This window comes from Triticum dicoccoides, chromosome 7A, assembly GCF_002162155.2.
Source record: "Triticum dicoccoides isolate Atlit2015 ecotype Zavitan chromosome 7A, WEW_v2.0, whole genome shotgun sequence".
NCBI classification, from domain to species: domain Eukaryota; kingdom Viridiplantae; phylum Streptophyta; class Magnoliopsida; order Poales; family Poaceae; genus Triticum; species Triticum dicoccoides.
In genome coordinates, this window is record NC_041392.1 from 34,736,938 (window position 1) to 34,757,424 (window position 20,487).

A 20,487-nucleotide genomic window follows, 5' to 3' on the forward strand; every position below is an offset into this window, starting at 1 on the left:
ATGATATATATGTGATGTATGAGATCATGTTCTTGTAATAGGAATCACGACTTGCATGTCGATGAGTATGACAACCGGCAGGAGCCATAGGAGTTGTCTTTATTTTTTGTATGACCTGCGTGTCATTGAGAAACGCCATGTAAATTACTTTACTTTATTGCTAAACGTGTTAGCCATAGTAGTAGAAGTAATAGTTGGCGAGCAACTTCATGGAGACACGATGATGGAGATCATGATGATGGAGATCATGGTGTCATGCCGGTGATAAGATGATCATGGAGCCCCAAGATGGAGATCAAAGGAGCTATGTGATATTGGCCATATCATGTCACTATTATTATTTGATTGCATGTGATGTTTATCATGTTTTGTACATCTTGTTTACTTAGAACGACGGTAGTAAATAAGATGATCCCTCATAATAATTTCAAGAAAGTGTTCCCCCTAACTGTGCACCGTTGCGTCAGTTTGTTGTTTCGAAGCACCACGTGATGATCGGGTGTGATAGATTCCAACGTTCACATACAATGGGTGTAAGACAGATTTACACATGCAAACACTTAGGTTGACTTGACGAGCCTAGCATGTACAGACATGGCCTCGGAACACAGAAGACCGAAAGGTCGAGCATGAGTCGTATAGAAGATACGATCAACATGAAGATGTTCACCGACGTTGACTAGTTCGTCTCACATGATGATCGGACACGGCCTAGTTAACTCGGATCATGTTATACTTAGATGACTGGAGGGATGTCTATCTGAGTGGGAGTTCATTGAATAATTTGATTAGATGAACTTAATTATCATGAACTTAGTCTAAAATCTTTACAATATGTCTTGTAGATCAAATGGCCAACGTTGTCCTCAACTTCAACGCGTTCCTAGAGAAAACCAAGCTGAAAGACGATGGCAGCAACTATACGGACTGGGTTCGAAACCTGACGATCATCCTCATAGCTGCCAAGAAAGATTATGTCCTACAAGCACCGCTAGGTGACGCACCCGTCCCACAGAACCAAGACATATGAACACTTGGCAGACACGTGCTGATGATTACTCCCTCGTTCAGTGCGGCATGCTTTACAGCTTAGAACCGGGGCTCCAAAAGTGTTTTGAGCAACACGGAGCATATGAGATGTTCGAAGAGCTGAAAATGGTTTTCCAAGCTTATGCCCGGGTCGAGAGATATGAAGTCTCCGAAAAATTCTTCAGCTGTAAGATGGAGGAAAATAGTTCTGTCAGTGAGCACATACTCAAAATGTCTGGGTTGCATAACCGCTTGACTCAGCTGGGAGTTAATCTCCTGGATGACGCGGTCATTGACAGAATCCTTCAGTCGCTTCCACCGAGCTACAAGAGCTTTGTGATGAACTTCAATATGCAGGGGATGGAAAAGACCATTCCTGAGGTATATTCAATGCTGAAATCAGCGGAGGTGGAGATCAAAAAGGGACATCAAGTGTTGATGGTGAATAAAACCACTAAGTTTAAGAAAGGCAAGGGTAAGAAGAACTTCAACAAGGACGGCAAGGGGGTTGCGGCGCCCGATAAGCAAGCTGTCGGGAAGAAGCCAAAGAATGGACCCAAGCCCGAGAGTGAGTGTTTTTATTGCAAGGGAAGTGGTTACTGGAAGCGGAACTGCCCCAAATACTTAGCGGACAAGAAGGCCGGCAACACTAAAGGTATATGTGATATACATGTAATTGATGTGTACCTTACCAGTACTCGTAGTAGCTCCTGAGTATTTGATACCGGTGCGGTTGCTCACATTTGTAACTCAAAGCAAGAGCTGCGGAATAAGCGTAGACTGGTGAAGGACGAGGTGACGATGCGCGTCGGGAATGGTTCCAAGGTCGATGTGATCGCCGTCGGCACGCTACCTCTACATTTACCTACGGGATTAGTTTTAAACCTCAATAATTGTTATTTAGTGCCAGCTTTGAGCATGAACATTGTATCAGGATCTCGTTTAATTCGAGACGGCTACTCATTTAAATCTGAGAATAATGGTTGTTCTATTTATATGAGAGATATGTTTTATGGTCATGCTCCGCTGGTAAATGGTTTATTCTTAATGAATCTCGAGCGTAATGCTACACATGTTCATAGTGTGAATACCAAGGTTGATAATGATAGTCCCACATACTTGTGGCACTGCCGCCTTGGTCACATAGGTGTCAAACGCATGAAGAAGCTCCATGAAGATGGACTTTTAGAGTCTCTTGATTATGAATCATTTGACACGTGCGAACCATACCTCATGGGTAAAATGACCAAGACTCCGTTCTTAGGAACAATGGAGCGAGCAACCAACTTATTAGAAATCATACATACTGATGTGTGCGGTCCAATGAGCATTGAGGCTCGCAGTGGCTATCGTTATGTTCTCACCCTCACTGATGACTTGAGTAGATATGGGTATGTCTACTTAATGAAACATAAGTCTGAAACCTTTGAAAAGTTCAAGGAATTTCAGAGTGAGGTTGAGAATCAACATGACAGAAAAATCAAGTTTTTGCGATCAGATCATGGAGGAGAATACTTGAGTCACGAATTTGGCACACACTTAAGAAAATGTGGAATAGTTTCACAACTCACGCCGCCTGGAACACCTCAGCGTAATGGTGTGTCCGAATGTCGTAATTGCACTCTATTAGATATGGTGCGATCTATGATGTCTCTTACCGATTTACCGCTATCTTTTTGGGGCTATGCTTTAGAGACTGCCGCATTCACTTTAAATAGGGCTCCGTCGAAATCCATTGAGATGACACCGTATGAATTATGGTTTGGGAAGAAACCTAAGCTGTCGTTTCTAAAAGTTTGGGGATGCGATGCTTATGTCAAGAAACTTCAACCTGAAAAGCTCGAACCCAAGTCGGAAAAATGCGTCTTCATAGTATACCCTAAAGAAACTATTGGGTATACCTTCTACCTCAGATCCGAAGGCAAGATCTTTGTTGCCAAGAATGGATCCTTTCTAGAGAAAGAGTTTCTCTTGAAAGAAGTAAGTGGGAGGAAAGTAGAACTTGATGAAGTATTACCTCTTGAACCGGAAAATGGCGCAACTCAAGAAAATGTTCCTGAGGTGCCTGCACCGACTAGAGAGGAAGTTAATGATGATGATCATGAAACTTCAGATCAAGTTGCTACTGAACTTCGTAGGTCCACAAGGACACGTTCTGCACCAGAGTGGTACGGCAACCCTGTCTTGGAAATCATGTTGTTAGACAACGGTAAACCTTCGAACTATAAAAAAGAAATGGCGGGCCCGGATTCTGACAAATGGCTAGAAGCCATGAAATCCGAGATAGGATCCATGTATGAAAACGAAGTATGGACTTTGACTGACTTGCCTGTTGAGCGGCAAGCCATAGAAAATAAATGGATCTTTAAGAAGAAGACAGACGCGGATGGTAATGTGACCATCTATAAAGCTCGGCTTGTCGCTAAGGGTTATCGACAAGTTCAAGGGGTTGACTACGATGAGACTTTCTCACCGGTAGCGAAGCTAAAGTCCGTCCGAATCATGTTAGCAATCGCCGCATTCTATGATTATGAGATATGGCAAATGGACGTCAAAATGGCATTCCTTAATGGTTTCCTTAAGGGAGAATTGTATATGATGCAGCCGGAAGGTTTTGTCGATCCTAAGAATGCTGACAAGGTGTGCAAGCTCCAACGCTCGATTTATGGGCTGGTGCAAGCATCTTGGAGTTGGAACATTCGCTTTGATGAGATGATCAAAGCGTTTGGGTTTACGCGGACTTATGGAGAAGCCTGCATTTATAAGAAAGTGAGTGGGAGCTCTGTAGCATTTCTCATATTATATGTAGATGACATACTTTTGATGGGAAATGATATAGAACTCTTGGACAGCATTAAGGCCTACTTGAATAAGAGTTTTTCAATGAAGGACCTTGGAGAAGCTGCATATATATTAGGCATCAAGATCTATAGAGATAGATCAAGACGCCTCATAGGTATTTCACAAAGCACATACCTTGATAAGATATTGAAGAAGTTCAATATGGATCAGTCTAAGAAAGGGTTCTTGCCTGTGTTGCAAGGTGTGAAATTGAGCTCAGCTCAATGTCCGACCACGGCAGAAGATATAGAAGAGATGAGCGTCATCCCCTATGCCTCAGCCATAGGTTCTATTATGTATGCCATGCTGTGTACCAGACCTGATGTAAACCTTGCCATAAGTTTGGTAGGTAGGTACCAAAGTAATCCCGGCAAGGAACACTGGACAGCGGTCAAGAATATCCTGAAGTACCTGAAAAGTACTAAGGAAATGTTTCTCGTTTATGGAGGTGACGAAGAGCTCGTCGTAAAGGGTTACGTCGACGCTAGCTTCGACATAGATCTGGATGACTCAAAGTCACAAACCGGATACGTGTATATTTTGAATGGTGGGGCAGTAAGCTGGTGCAGTTGCAAGCAGAGCGTCGTGGCGGGATCTACATGTGAAGTGGAGTACATGGCAGCCTCGGAGGCAGCGCATGAAGCAATTTGGGTTAAGGAGTTCATCACCGACTTAGGAGTCATACACAATGCGTCGGGGCCAATCAAACTCTTCTGTGACAACACTGGAGCTATTGCACTTGCCAAGGAGCCCAGGTTTCACAAGAAGACCAGGCACATCAAGCGTCGCTTCAACTTCATTCGTGAAAATGTTCAAGATGGAGACATAGATATTTGTAAAGTACATACGGACATGAATGTAGCAGATCCGTTGACTAAACCTCTCCCTAGAGCAAAACATGATCAACACCAGAATTCCATGGGTGTTCGATTCATCACAATGTAACTAGATTATTGACTCTAGTGCAAGTGGGAGACTGTTGGAAATATGCCCTAGAGGCAATAATAAAAGCATTATTATTATATTTCCTTGTTCATGATAATTGTCTTTATTCATGCTATAATTGTGTTATCCGGAAATCGTAATACATGTGTGAATAATAGACACCAACATGTCCCTAGTAAGCCTCTAGTTGACTAGCTCGTTGATCAACAGATAGTCATGGTTTCCTGACTATGGACATTGGATGTCATTGATAACGAGATCACATCATTAGGAGAATGATGTGATGGACAGGACCCAATCCTAAACATAGCACAAGATCGTATAGTTCGTTTGCTAGAGTTTTTCCAATGTCAAGTATCCTTTCCTTAGACCATGAGATCGTGTAACTCCCGGATGCCGTAGGAGTGCTTTGGGTGTACCAAACGTCACAACGTAACTGGGTGACTATAAAGGTATACTACGGGTATCTCCGAAAGTGTCTGTTGGGTTGACACGGATCAAGACTGGGATTTGTCACTCCGTATGACGGAGAGGTATCACTGGGCCCACTCGGTAATGCATCATCATTATGAGCTCAAAGTGACCAAGTGTCTGGTCACGGGATCATGCATTATGGTAGTCGGCAACGAGATTGAACGAGGTATTGGGATACCGACGATCGAATCTCGGGCAAGTAACATACCGATTGACAAAGGGAATTGTATACGGGGTTGCTTGAATCCTTGACATCGTGGTTCATCCGATGAGATCATCGAGGAGCATGTGGGAGCCAACATGGGTATCTAGATCCCGCTGTTGGTTATTGACCGGAGAGCAATCTCGGTCATGTCTATATGTCTCCCGAACCCGTAGGGTCTACACACTTAAGGTTCGGTGACGCTAGGGTTGTAGGAATATGTATATGCAGTAACCCGAATGTTGTTCGGAGTCCCGGATGAGATCCCGGACGTCACGAGGAGTTCCGAAATGGTCCGGAGGTAAAGAATTATATATAGGAAGTGCTATTTCGGCCATCGGGACAAGTTTCGGGGTCACCGGTATTGTACTGGGACCACCGGAAGGGTCCCGGGGGTCCACCGGGTGGGGCCACCTATCCCGGAGGGCCCCATGGGCTGAAGTGAGAAGGGATCCAGCCCAAAGTGGGCTGGGGCGCCACTTCCCCTAGGGCCCATGCGCCTAGGATGGGGGAAACCCTAAAGGGGGGCGCCCCCTTGCTTTGGGGGCAAGCTCCCCACCCCTTGGCCGCCGCCCCCCTAGGAGATTGCATCTCCTAGGGCCGGCGCCCCCCCTTTGGCCCCCCTATATATAGTGGGGGGGATGGAGGACCTCTCACCTTTGCCTTTGGTGCCTCCCTCTCCCTCTCCAACACCTCCTCCTCCTCCATAGAGCTTGGCGAAGCCCTGCCGGAGTACTGCAGCTCCATCACCACCACGCCACCGTGCTGCTGCTGGAGCCATCTTCTTCAACCTCTCCTTCTCCCTTGCTGGATCAAGAAGAAGGAGACGTCACGCTGACCGTACGTGTGTTGAACGCGGAGGTGCCGTCCGTTCGGCGCTAGGATCTCCGGTGATTTGGATCACGTCGAGTACGACTCCCTCATCCCGTTCTTTGAACGCTTCTGCTCGCGATCTACAAAGGTATGTAGATGCATCCGATCACTCGTTGCTAGATGAACTCATAGATGGATCTTGGTGAAATCGTAGGAAATTTTTTGTTTTCTGCAACGTTCCCCAACAAGAACGTCCATCTCGGTTGGATCGGGGGTGGCTACTTTGTTCTGGTTCAACTGTTGGGCGGGTGACTCCCCCTTCGCGGGCCGCTTCCCCGACCTCTTCTCCATCGCTGTCGCCCCCACGATCTCTGTAGAGAGGGCCCTTATTGACTTGGGGCGCCTCGCCTTCCGGAGGCCATTTGGTCCTCCGGAGGCCGCCGCCTGGCAGGAGCTGCTTGACTGCATTGCCCTCCACGAGCCGGTTGTGGATTCTGGCACACGGATGAGGTTCGGTGGCGTCTCGAGCCTTCGGGCCAATTCTCCACCAAGTCCCTCTATCTGACCATCGCTCCCTCGTCCGCTCCGCTCCCCCTTTCGGCGGTGTGGTCCATCCGCTTGCCACTGAAAATCCGGATATTCATGTGGCAATGGATCCGTGGACGACTCCCGTCTGGGGTGGAGGTTCGCAAGCGCAACGGTCCTGGATCTGGCCTCTGCCCGCTTTGTGGTACCCCCGAAGATTCCAAACACATCTTCTTCTCCTGTGTGTCCGCCCAATTCGTGTGGAGCTGCTTTAGAGAGGTGGTGGGAGGTGGTTGGTGCCACACCAACTTCCCCGACCTCTTCGCCGAACTCCAGGACTCCCCCCTGCCCTCTCGCCACATTAGGTGGCTCGAGATTGGGGCACTCGCGTGGACCCTCTGGACAATCCGCAATAAGCTTGTGATTCAACATGTTCCTCTTTGGTGGGCTACTGACGCTCTATTCAAATTGTCTAGTTTCTTGCAGCTCTGGCGGCCGCTTAGCCGCCCCTCAGGATCTGGACGCCATCTCCACCTTCATTGCCGACCTCCACTCGATGGCCGTTCGCCTATCGCCGCCGCTTCCTCCGCCACCCCCAGAGCCTGATTAGATGCCGTCGTGTCCGTCGTCGCCGGCTGCGGCCGCCTTTGTTTTGTTGTTTTGGGGCTTGTTGAGCTGTGCCCTCAGCAGAACCTTTGTACTTCGTGTTGTGTGAACTGGGTGTGTGTGTTCTGAACTAGTCTTTGTATGCATGCTCTTGGGGGTTTGCTTTATTTATGAAACGGGGCGAAAGCCTTTTTCGGTAATCATCAAGATAACTTTCTTGGTCCGTTGGAAGAAGCACAGGGCACAAAGCTAATTTTGGACGTAGACAATGGTACAAAGAAGATCAATAGGAGTAACCTTTATTAGTATCATAGGTACTAGAAAGGTCAGAATGACCTATTTTATTCTCCATGGCATACTTATTGCGTATTCCAGTTGCTCCAATTGCACAATCGGAGTGGAAACAAATACGTACTACTAAAATACCACAAGAAGAGATTATTTTTTCCCCAACAGAGCCTTAAAGGTAACTGGAAATGTAAACTGGGGTGGACCATAGTAGAACGCAGCGGCTGTCAGCTTGGCGGCCCTATCCGTCATGAACTCCGGATCCCAGAACCAGTAACCGTCTGGGTTGTAGCAGTACGTCCAGTCTGGGTAGCCCCACTGGCTGCACGAGTCCTTGGTATTCACTAGCCCTGCATGCCATACAACAAAACAATTATACAATGAAACAAACCACAATTAAATGAGCATTGGACACACATGTGCTTTATGGTAAATAGAGCATCGGTGCTTGGTTAATTTTCAACAAAAAAGAGTTTTTTTTTATGTGCTATGTACCATAATTTGCTGGGTGGGCGAAGACGGCCGTGGTGAAGCCATAGAAGTCGCCGATAGAGTAGGAGAGCCCCGGTTTCTTGGACGAGAGGCTGGCCATGAGGGGCTTGAGGGCAGAGTCAAACGCGGTGGCGTTTTCGTTCAAGCTCTTGTCGCAGACATAGTTGTAGTTGTAGGGCTGCGGCTTGCAGCCGATGAGTCCAACGTTGACAATGGCCATCTTCCTGGCGCCCATGTCATAGAGGGACGAGATGGCTTCCCCGTAAAGAGTGATGAGCTCCTGGAGCTCGGTCTGTGACTGTGGATATCCGGACTCAACATTCCATCTTGGATCGAGGTCCTGGCCACCGGTGCCAAGGAGGAAGAAGGACTTGGACAGGAGCTCGCGCAATTTGGTGTCGCCACCCAGCTTGGCCTCCATCTGGGACCTCGTCGCCTTGAAGTGCTCAAGCTGCTTCGGCAACGAGATGGACCGTTCTCCGTTCTGCATGCATCTCTCATTTCAAATGTTTGTAATTTCGCACAAGTGCAAATTTTGTGCAATGGGTTGACTTACAGTGGAGATTTTGATACCGGAACCCGCTGAGGCATAGTTGGCGCCCCACATGTTGAGCCCACCGTTCAACAACATGTAAGCTGGAGGGCTCTGCTGGAAGCCGATAGATGTTGCTGGACACCATGAAATGAAACAGCGGATCAATCATGGATGATCGACGAGTAGCCGTATGATATGTTAATGCAGAGGCCGGGGATATCCTCCTTTTCTAGAAAAAAGGGTGTATCATGGGTTTGTCACGCACGTACCGACGGTGTCAGCCAAGTTGGCTCCGTTGCTGAACCTGCCGCTGCTAGATTGGGAAACTTGAGGCGGGTACCCCTCCTGCGTTTCGACCTTGGGCAAGTATCTGTTGTTTCCGACGTCCAACACCCCGTCTCCGAACACGAACATGGCCGGTGGAGGCATGGGCTTCGCCGGCTTTACCTCGTCGTCTATTTTCACCAGAACACGCATTATATTATACTATTTCATCGCAAACCCAACACCCAATCAACATATTCAAAATTAAAGAGAATTTTAAATAAAAATAATAATGAAAGAGTACGTACGGCAGAATGTCTTGCAGTCGGGGCAGAGGACGATGCATTGCTGGGGGCAGCGGCCGGGACAGGTGCTCGTGCACCCCGGCCGCTTCCCGTCGGTGTCCTTGCAGGTGACGTTCCTTGGGGGGACGGCCTCACCCTCCGCCTCGTTGCCGCCCCGGGAGCCTGGAGACGGGTATGATCCTGGGGACGGATACGAGTCCGGGGAGTTTGGAGACGACGGGTATTGCGCCGACGCCGACATCGCCAGCAGGCAGAGGATGCCCACCACGAGCACACTCACTCGCACCGCCATTGCTGCTGCCAACAGGTCCAAGCTAATCGACGGAAAGACGACGCAAGCTGCTGCCGCTGGCCGTTGTGGTCGACGGCCTCAAGGGTATCGTTATATACTAAGGTTAGCCAGCAAGCTGGGTTAATGGCGAGCGTTGACCCAGATTGCCGGAGCAGCAATGTGAGTAGCCGAACTGTCTTATGAACCACGACAAGTACTGACAAGTACTCCCTTTGTAAACTAATATAAAAGCATTTAGATCACTACTTTAGTATTCTAAACGCTTTTATATTAGTTTACGGAGGGAGTATCACGCAAGATTTAATCAAGATACTCTACGACAAGTACTCTCTTTGTAAACTAATATAAAAGCATTTAGATCACTACTTTAATATCCTAAATGTTTTTATATTAGTTTACGGAGGGAGTATCACGCAAGATTTAATCAAGATACTCTTGGAATACAAGTATAGAACAGGTCGAGTCGGCAGCTCATAAGATTCTCCGGTGCAGTCGAGGCCGGTGCCTCGGGGTCAGGATATATATACTTCAATATGTAATGCAACTGCAGCCGGAGACTTGTACGTGCAGGCAGAGGGAAACAACCCATTGATGAACTGAAGAGATAGAGAGTAGCCTGTGCGTGTGATCGGGCTGACGGCAGACCGACGCGTCCATGCTTCATATTAGTAACTACGGAATGCAGGCCTTATAAGTCAAATCTTGAGATGATATGCCTCCGCACGTGCTCATGCTTGAAAATCTGAAATCTTCACAACTAAGTACGGTCGCCTCAAAAGTCAGAGCGCACAATTTTTGTATTTTATTTGTTTGAACACGTCAGAGCTCACAACTGACTTGCCTAGTAGCCATAGAGGGCTTTAGCCGTTGGATTTCCACATAACCCAACCAACTTTGTTGATGATGTTGATTTGTGGCTGGTTGCATCTTGGTTGTCCAAACAAAGGCAGTGTGTTCGACTATCATCTATATTGGTTATGCTGCCTCGTTAAAACCCAATAAATCTTATTTTAGAAAATTATAATTAAACCCGCCTTCTGTCCTACAAATACAAGGGCATGTGCAATGATAGAGAAGAGTTTTCGACTACCCGATAGAAGGAATTCGGTGAAGACTGCTTTGCCGAAAGGGGGTATGTCGAATGTAGCACTCGGCAAACCCTTTGTCGAGATGATATCGGCCTTCACCGAGTCCTCCTGGCACTCGGCGAAAAAGCTGTTTCAGTGGTGACTCTTTCCTTCGCATTCTACATGTTCATACATGATAGCAAAAACATGTTGTACAATAGATTATCCCTTATTTCTTAGCATTATCTCTAATAACTTGTGCATGTATGCCTATAGAAAGGGAAAATCTAATAGAAAACGCGGGGTGAAATAAAGGCATGTTGGCACAATAGAAAAAAAAACGCCCTCTTCATTGTCTCTCATCGAACTTGTCAAACATTTCATTTATTATCTCTAAGGAGCTGACATCACCCCATTGTAGGATAGGTGTTGGATAAAGGTTTATCCATATGAAACAATATATGCTCATACTTTGAGATGGGAGGAGTATTAATTAGTTTATCTGTAGTTAGCGTAGAGGGAAATGTATAGTGTAACAGGAAACTACACTATAATAACAGGAAGAATACACTTAAGCAATATAAATGAATACCAAGAATGGATCCTACCATCAAAGCTCCAATCCGATTCAGAATCATGATTCTGACTACCTTGAGAGCCGCCTCCTACCACTCCGCCCCCCTTCCTCTCGCCACTGCTAGAGACCAGTGGCCAGGCTATGTCCCGACACTAGCCGATGAAGGCGGAATCGAGGAGATCTCTTCCCCTTAACCTCTACAAGCAATGACTTGAGCTCCAGGGGTATGGTTGTGCAGCGGTGGCGGTGATGTTTCCAGTCGGGTAGGCGATCTACATGCAAAGACTTGAGCTAGAGGGTATGGTTGTGCAGCAGCGGAGATGATGTTTCCGGTCAGGCAGGCGATCTCTCGTGGTGAGGTGTTGGTGGCCACAATCCCATCTGCAGGTATGCGGATGGTAGCAACGACCTTCGGCATCCCAACGAGTCGGCCCTCCACTCAGACGTGTGGATGGCACCATGGTCTTGCACTTCAAGGCAGTTGTCGCTCCAGGCCGAAGGGTCTTGGACCTTCATATCCAATAGCAACGGTGAGTATGTTTTGCTGACCAATTCTGTTTGACAGAAGAGGAAGTCGGAGCATGAGGACGTTGTGACACTCTATAGTGTCCCCAATTGGGATTTTGGTGGTGCCAGTGACCTTCCTCCCTTGCCAATTTTCCTCGTATGTGCGTTGGTGAGATCTTCGTCGTTCCGAGCCTTCGGTGGCCATCAATACTTGCTGCGGCTTGACTGTATGCTTGTGCGGGTATGGTCTTCACTGGTGTGGCATCTCACGTCAAGACTATGCAATACACGTAGCTGTTGGGATCATGGAAAATGGTGGTGACAACATGATGATTTTGATTTGGTGGTGCTTCTCGAGTATTCGGCCTCGAGCTCGAGTGAAAACCCAAGGTTTGAACCTAATTGGTTATACCTAGCAATGGCGGGATTTTACGTGGTTACATTGTTGAAAGCACTACTCGGATTTGCTCGACCTTATCTTCAGGGTGAAAACCCATGATTTCATCTTTCGTGCTCAGATCCGGAGACATCAGCGCTTGACTGGCTTCCTGATCTCTCCATAACATGGTGTCCCCGGTTTGGCCGTCGTCGTCCCATGTTGCTAGTTTTCCGATCTTTTCCGATCTGGCAGCTATATGGTGATTCAGGCTCCAATCTGGATGATCTCCATGGCCTGGAGTGTAATCAGGGGAAATACACGGGGCTGGTGCATGGAGGCATATGCATACACATGCGTGGACATGCATGCACATGATCGTTGGCCTCCCAGGCTGCCGGCTAGCTACAACCCATGGTGCTGGCTGTTGGCGTCCACCTAGGTCTTGGTGGTCAATGGCATGGCCGGGTGGCACGGCTAGGCGGTGCTTTTGACCACGTCATGGGAAATTGGATCTGGGACGGCGGCGGCCTCGCCATGGATTATGGTCTCCATCAAAAGATTGTGTGGGAGTTTCATCTCTGCAAATGTGATGATTGACTTCGGCGGCGAAATGCAAACTGTGGATGATGTCTTGATGCGGAGGGATTGTTGTGCGGTGGCGGCAGGCATATCGCCTGTAGCTACTGGGATCGTGGAAAAAGTGGCGGCGACAACACATGAATGACCTCGATGGTGGTGCTACTTGAGCACCTAGTCTAGAGCTCCGGGGTGAAAGCCTTGATCTCGCCCGTGTTAAGTATACCTGACAATGGCGATGTTTTTACATCGTTACCTTGTTGAAGGCATTGTTCGGAATGCTCGGACTGATTCTTCAGGGTGAAAACCTAGAATATAGCCCTGGATAGCTGGATCCGGTGACGGTGACACTTGAGTGTCGCTCCCTTCCTTAAGGCGTTGCTGTTGAAGAACGTCGTCATCCGCGTGGTGTCATGAGATTGTTGGTGCAGATATGATCATTGTTATAGTTTGCTGATCGTGATCTGATCGCTTTGGGGTTTTTTTTTCTTTTTTCTCACCTACGCATAGCTTTGGTCTAGTATGACTTTGCTATTTGTCGGCGTGTTTTTGTGTGTGTGCGTTGGTGTTGACTGTGTGCATCTTAGCTATGCAGAGGTCGGGTGTGTACTCATTTGTTTGTATCCTCTTGATGCTCCACTTTGAGTCAATAAAATCCATCCTTTAGCGAAAAAAGGTAAGAGTTTCGGTCTTGTATGACTTAGCTCTTTGCTGACGCAATACTTTGTGTGTGTACGCGCGCGTCCATTAGTGTTGGTTGTGTGCATCTTATTTATGCAAAGACCGGGTCTCTCATTGTGTTTGTATCCTTGAGAATAAAAACAACCTTTATCAAGAATGACTAATCAGATACCCTGATCTTGTTGTTTCCGTCCTTTTGTCTCGATACGGAACAACTGTAGTCGTCGTCTTCAACAAACGTAGGGCTAAGCGAGTTCGTCAGCAAAGTTGTCAATTTTGTGTGTTCTTCGGAGAATGTAAGGTGGATGTGATGCGGTTGGGGGCGCTGTCGTAATCATATTCCACGGGACATTCGTCCAGCTGTATACAGGGCAAAATCACTACGTTCTATATATGGCAAACATGAAGCACTTGGTTTTCCAAGGGAATTTTTTTCGCAGAGACTACCACGCACAATGTTCACGACCTGGCCTGCGAGGAGGCACGCGTGCAGCTCCCTCTTCTGCCACCTCCATGGTGCCGGGAGCGCCATGCTGTACCGCGTGCTGGACGCGGTGACATCGGTGAAATGCGAGACCCGTCGGGCGCGCAAGCAGATCAAGGTGCTGGAGGCCCTGGACGTCGCCGGGACGCAGCTGTACCACTTCACCACCATCGTCATCGCCGGCATGGGCTTCTTCACCGATGCCTACGACCTGTTCTCGGCCTCCCTCATCGCCGACCTCCTGGGCCACATCTACTACCGCTCGGCGGACGGCAAGCTCCCCGGTCACGTCGCCGGCGCCGTCAGCGGCGTGGCGCTCTGCGGCACAGTCCTGGGGCAGCTCTTCTTCGGCTGGCTCGGCGACAGGATGGGGCGGAAGCGGATCTACGGCGTCACGCTCAAACTCATGGTGGTGTGCTCGCTCGCGTCCGGCCTCTCCTTCCACAACAAGCCCAAGTGCGTTGTGGCCACGTTGTGCTTCTTCCGCTTCTGGCTCGGCTTCGGCATCGGCGGCGACTACCCGCTCTCGGCGACCATCATGTCTGAGTATGCCAACAAGAGGACTCGCGGAGCCTTCATAGCAGCGGTCTTCGCTATGCAGGTGTGTAAGTAAAACCATCACAATATTCTTTGGAGCCTGCATCTCATTCTTAATCTACAACCTGCATTTCTTTTTTCTCGTCTAACTCAGTCAAAGATAATATTTTAATCCTTATCTTATTATGTTTGCCCTGCATAAAGGGTCTTGGGAACCTGGCTGCTGGGGCTGTTGTTCTGGTGCTCTCTGCGAGCTTCAAGAACACGGCCGCGTACGATACTGACCAGCTCGGGCAAGCAGACTACGTGTGGCGCATAGTACTCATGCTCGGCGCCGTTCCTGCCCTGCTCACCTACTACTGGCGCATGAAGATGCCCGAGACGGCGCGCTACACCGCGCTCATCGCCAAGAACCTCAAGCTAGCGGCGTCTGACATGGCCGCGGTCCTTGACATCGACTTCGTGTCGGACATGGACGCGGAGGCCGTCGTTAAGCAGGACGAGTTTGGCCTCTTCTCCATGGAGTTCCTTCACAAGCATGGCCGCCAGCTCCTCGGAACCACCGTGTGCTGGTTCGTCCTCGACGTCGTCTTCTACTCCCTGAACCTCTTCATGAAGGACATCTTCAGCGGCATCGGCTGGTTTGGAGACGCGGCCGAGATGAGCCCTCTCGAGCAGACCTACAAGATAGCCCGCACGCAGGCCATCATCGTGGTCGGCGGTTCCCTGCCAGGGTACTTCCTCACTGTCCTCTTCGTTGACCGCATCGGCCGCATCAAGATCCAGCTCATGGGGTTCACCATGATGACCATCTTCATGATCGGGCTCGCCGCGCCCTACAAGTTCTGGTCCAAACCCAGCATTCACGCAGGCTTCGCCATCATGTATGCATTGATCCTCTTCTTCGCAAACTTCGGCCCCAACTCCACCACTTTCATCCTGCCTACCGAGATATTCCCGACCCGGCTGCGGTCGACGTGCAACGGCATATCGGCTGCCGGGGGTAAGTGCGGTGCCATCATCGGTGTTCTCTGGTTCCAGTATTCTCATACGAGCATCCGGAGCTCTCTCCTTCTTCTGGCAGGGTGTAACCTGGTTGGAGTCATGTTCACTCTTGCCTTGCCGGAATCCAAAGGGATGTCACTCGAGGATATCACCGGGGAAATGGAGGAAGAAAGCGAACCATCTCAAGAATCTGCAACAGTTGCTGAAGTTGAGTTCATCCACAGCGTGGAAATTTTGTAACAAGTACCATTCATCCCGGTTGCTGATTTTAGTGTCTTCTCAAAATTACTCAAACATTGGAAACTTGTATCTTTGAGATGTTTGGATTATATATAGTGTTCAATGTGACATGAGATGGGATAGACTCCAAACGAAGTGGCAATAACACAAGTAAATCTAGGCATAGCAAATAATAGAGCAAATTTCAGTTTTACCCCTTCCTTTACTCCTCCTATCCATATTACTTGTCGCTGATTTAGTACAACTTTAGTACAGAATTGTACTAAAGCAGCGACAAGTAATCCATCTGTCCCAAAATATAAGGCATTTCTGCTTTATAACCCTTAAACACATCAACGAAGGAGATCTCTTCATACCCTTCTCTTTTTTTTTTTTGAAAGGAACAAACATGTATTCCATAACCTACTACTTGCCGGCAGTATCACCAGCTACAAGGTTTGTTACAAATTCAGGAAAATGGCCAACCCAGATGTTGAAATTGGCATTCCCTAATTCAGTTCCTAGCGCAGCCAAAGTGTGCGCAGCTACGTTACATGTTCTTGAACAAACATTCAACTTTACATCATCAAAAGCGACTCTTAACTGGTGCTTTATTTCCTGAAAAAGAGCTCCCAGTTCAGCTAGATTATAAGCTTCAGTTCAAACTGCTTGCTTCAGCGCCACAGAATCAGTCTCCAGGATGATCCGGCTGCATCCAATTCTAGATGCGGCGTTAACAGCATATAGCATAGCTAGTGCTTCGGCATGCAGAGCATTTGATAAGTGCTCCAAGCTTCCTGACCCTGCAGCAATCAAATCGCCCAAATCATTTCTGATTACGAAACCCCATCCGCCTGTACTTGTTACTTCATGAAAAGATGCATCGGTGTTAATTTTCATAAACTCACTTGGGGGAGGAGACCACCCATGATTAACATGTTGCTTCTTGGCCATACTTCTTTCCTTGGTGTTCCTGAAAACAAACACATAATAATCAATTGAAGCTAAAATAACTTGAGGAGTTCTCATCTCCCCTCCTGCATTCACTTTGTTCCTCTCATGCCACCATCTCCAAAATAGAATACACACCTTAATTCTTTCTTCCTCTTCTAGCTGGAACACCTCTTCAAACAAGCTAAAAGGATCAGGACACTGAATGAGCTTCAGTCTGGTGTGTTCCATCTGGGCCATCCTCCATATGTTTTTCACTTTTTTGCATTTCAAGAAGCAGTGTCCCCCATCCTCATCAAAACGGTAGCATACAGGGCATCTGGTATCTACCTCCACCCCCCTGTGTTTCAGCCTTGTTTTGAGGGGTAAGCTGTGTGTCACCATCCTCCATAGAAAATGCAGCACCTTGTTTGGCAATGGTAATGCCCAAAATTTTTTCCAGTTGAAATTGGAAGTTTCACTTGTACCCTCCGAACAAGATGGCAGACCATGCCTTGAATCCCTTTTTGCTGAATCTGCCGCCACTCTATATGCAGATTTCACTGAGAAGACACATTTCTTATCAAAATGCCACGCAATGAAGTCATTCGTGTTATCCAGAATGGGGATTTTTAGGATTGTCTCAGCATCGTCTGCATTAAAGGTTTGGTATACCAGATCGGTGTCCCATGAATTCATGACAGGATTTATAAGCTCATTTACCCTAGTTACTAGGTGTCTGCCTTTATGTGAGGATACTCTTCTGGTGATGCCTCGAGGGATCCAGGGATCTGACCAAATATTTATGTTACTCCCATCTCCTACCCTCCAAATGATCCCCTTCTTAAGCAGTTGTACACCTTTCAAAATGCTCCGCCATGTGTAGGAGATTCCATTTTTGGGCCTTGCTTCTAAAATACAGCTTCTCGGGTGGTATTTTGCTGCTAGTACTTGAGCACATAATGAGGATGGGTTCTGTAGTAGACGCCATGCTTGTCTTGCTAGCATAGCTAGGTTAAAAGAGTGCAAATCTCTAAAACCCAGTCCTCCCTCACTCTTTGGTTTTGATAATTTCTCCCAAGACATCCAGTGGATCTTATTTTCCTTATCCATTTGACTCCACCAAAATCTGTTGACCATAGAACTCAGGTCATCACTTAGAGTTCTTGTGATGTCGAAGCAAGCCATAGTGTACACTGGGATAGCCTGTGCTGCAGCTTTTATTAATATTTCTTTACCAGCTTTCGACAGTAATTTCTCCTTCCATCCATGTATCTTGTTCCACTCTTTGTCCTTTAAGTACTGAAAAGTTTTGGCTTTTGCTTTCCCAATGTAAGCCGGCAGACCCAAGTATTTTCCTTTGAACCCTTCAGAGGAAATTTGTAGAGAATTCCTCACTTCTTCCTTTTGTCCAGGATTGGTGTTTTTGCTGAATAAAATCGCTGATTTTTCCTTATTGATTACCTGCCCAGAACATGCTTCATAGGATTCCAGGATGGAATTCATCACCCGTGCATTGTTTGCACTTGCCTCCATGAGCACTAGAGAATCGTCAGCGAAAAGCAAATGACTTATACTAGGTGCTTCCCTGCATATTTTGATGCCCTTCAAACTTCCACTTCTTTCAGCTTCATGCAGCATAGCTGAGAAACCTTCTGCACATAACAGGAAGAGGTATGGCGAGAGGGGGTCTCCCTGGCGTAACCCTCTTTGGGGAATGATGGTACCCGTAGTACTTCTGTTTACTTTCACTTGATATTTAACCGTGGTTATGCACTTCATTACCAGATTGACCCAGTCATGGCGAAATCCTAGCTTCATCATAATATCCTCTAGAAACTTCCATTCGACACGGTCATAGGCTTTGCTCATGTCAAGCTTCACAGCTGCGTATCCTACCCTTCCTCTCCTTCTCCTCTGTAAAAAGTGTGTTAATTCATATGCTAATAGGATATTATCAGAAATAATATGACCAGGTACGAAGGCGCTTTGATTGGGGGAAATAATATCAGGGAGTATGGTTTTCAGTCTATTTGTGATTACTTTAGAAATCACCTTGTACACCACATTGCAGAGGCTTATGGGGCGCAAATCCTTCATGCTTGTTGGATGGGCTGTCTTTGGAATTAATACTATCATGGTATCATTCCACCCTTCAGGCATATCTTCGCCCCTTAACGTATGTAGCACTTCTTTAGTAACCTGATCTCCCACAATTTGCCAAAAACTTTTATAAAAGATTGCTGGCATTCCATCTGGCCCGGGTGCCTTAAGATCCCCAATACTGAACATTGCTGACCTCACTTCCTCCTCGGTATATTCAGCACACAATTCAGCATTCATTTGATTGGACACTTTTGGCCTAATGGTCCTTAGCACGTGCTCCCTTTCCCTGCTGAACCCCATTGTAGATGTAAAGAGGTTGAAAAAATAATTTGCAACATGCTCGCTTAGATGTTCATCTCCTTCTATCCACTCCCCATCTTCTCTTTTTAATTTACTAATTGTATTCCTTCTCCTCCTCTCTGATGCAAATGCATGGAAAAAGGTTGTGTTTTTGTCACCTGATTGAAGCCATTTGACATGAGCTCTTTGTCTCCAGAACATATCCATTTGATGTTCTAGCCTCTCTAGCTTTTCTCCGAGGAAGTGTTCTCGGGATATATTGCTTTGTTCGATAGGTGCTCTTCTGACTTGCTCCAACTCCACTTTCATTGTTTTAATTCTTTTCTCTAGATCCCCTAGAACATTCGCATCCCAGTCTTGAAGATCCTCTGTTATTCTTCTCAACCTTTGGGATAGTTTGCATTCACCGCATACTATCGCAGTGGACCAGGCGTTTTTAACCACTTCCTCACAACTTTCTTCCTGGAGCCATTTAGCTTCGAACCTGAACCCATTATTTCCTTTGTGTTGTCTCATTATTCCAACTGCCCCTTCCATAATTATGGTTACAGGTCGATGGTCTGAATGTCTTGGATCTCCGTTAAAGACCTTATGGTGAGGAAACCTTTCACACCAACTTCGGGATCCCACAGCTCTATCAAGCCTTTCCTTTACATATCTACTAGCATCATAGCTGTGATTTCTCCAAGTATATTTGTGGCCAATATATCCCAGATCACGAAGCCCACAGTCTGACAATGCCATTCGAAACTTCTCAATCTGTGATGGGGCTCGCGCCGGGCCACCCTTCTTCTCATGGCTATAGAGAACCTCATTGAAGTCACCAGCACAGATCCATGGAAGGTTAAGTTGTTTATTTAGAATTCTCAGAATCTTCCATGTTATATCCCTCTTGTTAGTTGCCGGCTCTCCATATATGCCCGTGAATCGCCATTTGAAACCATCTTGCTCCACGACTTCCACATCAATGTGATAACGTGAATAGTTGTGGAGCTCAATATTAACATGCCTTTTCCACATTAAAGCCAACCCTCCACTCTTGCCTTCACATCTTCTCACCACCATATTTGACATGCCTAATACAGACTTAGTCCACTGCATTCCCCTCTCATCCATTTTGGTTTCCGACAAAAAGAGGATATCAGGGTCCTCCTGCTTCTGGAGATCCAGAAGTCCCCGAACTGCCGGGCCATTCCCCAGTCCCCGGCAGTTCCAAGTTGTTATTTTCATTTTGGTTCGCCAGGCTGTCCCTGCAGCCCAGCGTTCTCTATGTTTGACTTTGAGTTTTCTCCCTTCTCCCTATCTGCGACAACCTCCCCGTCAACTTCCATTTTGGCTTTCTTTAGTATCTCTGTCTCTTGGTCTACATCCATCAGATCAACATTTCTCTTCTTTGGTATAGTCTCATGAGACTGGTTTTGTTGGTTCTTCTCTTTAGATCTCTCATACCGCTTAAAAGTGCCAATCTTCTGGCTTTTACCTGACATGATTCCCTTATTGCCTTTCTT

General features: G+C 47.2%; 2 protein-coding genes across 2 annotated transcripts; one reads left to right on the forward strand and one right to left on the reverse strand.

Annotated features, from left to right (window-relative positions):
- Positions 1 to 7,873: 7,873 nt before the first annotated feature.
- On the reverse strand, positions 7,874 to 9,633 carry LOC119328671 (GDSL esterase/lipase At1g29660-like). The gene is made up of 5 exons (XM_037601651.1): positions 9,323 to 9,633; positions 9,020 to 9,205; positions 8,772 to 8,884; positions 8,219 to 8,699; positions 7,874 to 8,073 (listed from the first exon to the last, which is right to left on the reverse strand). Exons 1-5 carry the CDS (start codon positions 9,609 to 9,611, stop codon positions 7,874 to 7,876), a joined length of 1,269 nt encoding a protein of 422 aa, XP_037457548.1. The 5' UTR covers positions 9,612 to 9,633.
- Positions 9,634 to 13,853: 4,220 nt separating this feature from the next.
- On the forward strand, positions 13,854 to 15,664 carry LOC119333479 (putative inorganic phosphate transporter 1-13). The gene is made up of 2 exons (XM_037606355.1): positions 13,854 to 14,483; positions 14,624 to 15,664. Exons 1-2 carry the CDS (start codon positions 13,854 to 13,856, stop codon positions 15,662 to 15,664), a joined length of 1,671 nt encoding a protein of 556 aa, XP_037462252.1.
- The last annotated feature ends 4,823 nt before the right edge of the window (positions 15,665 to 20,487 follow it).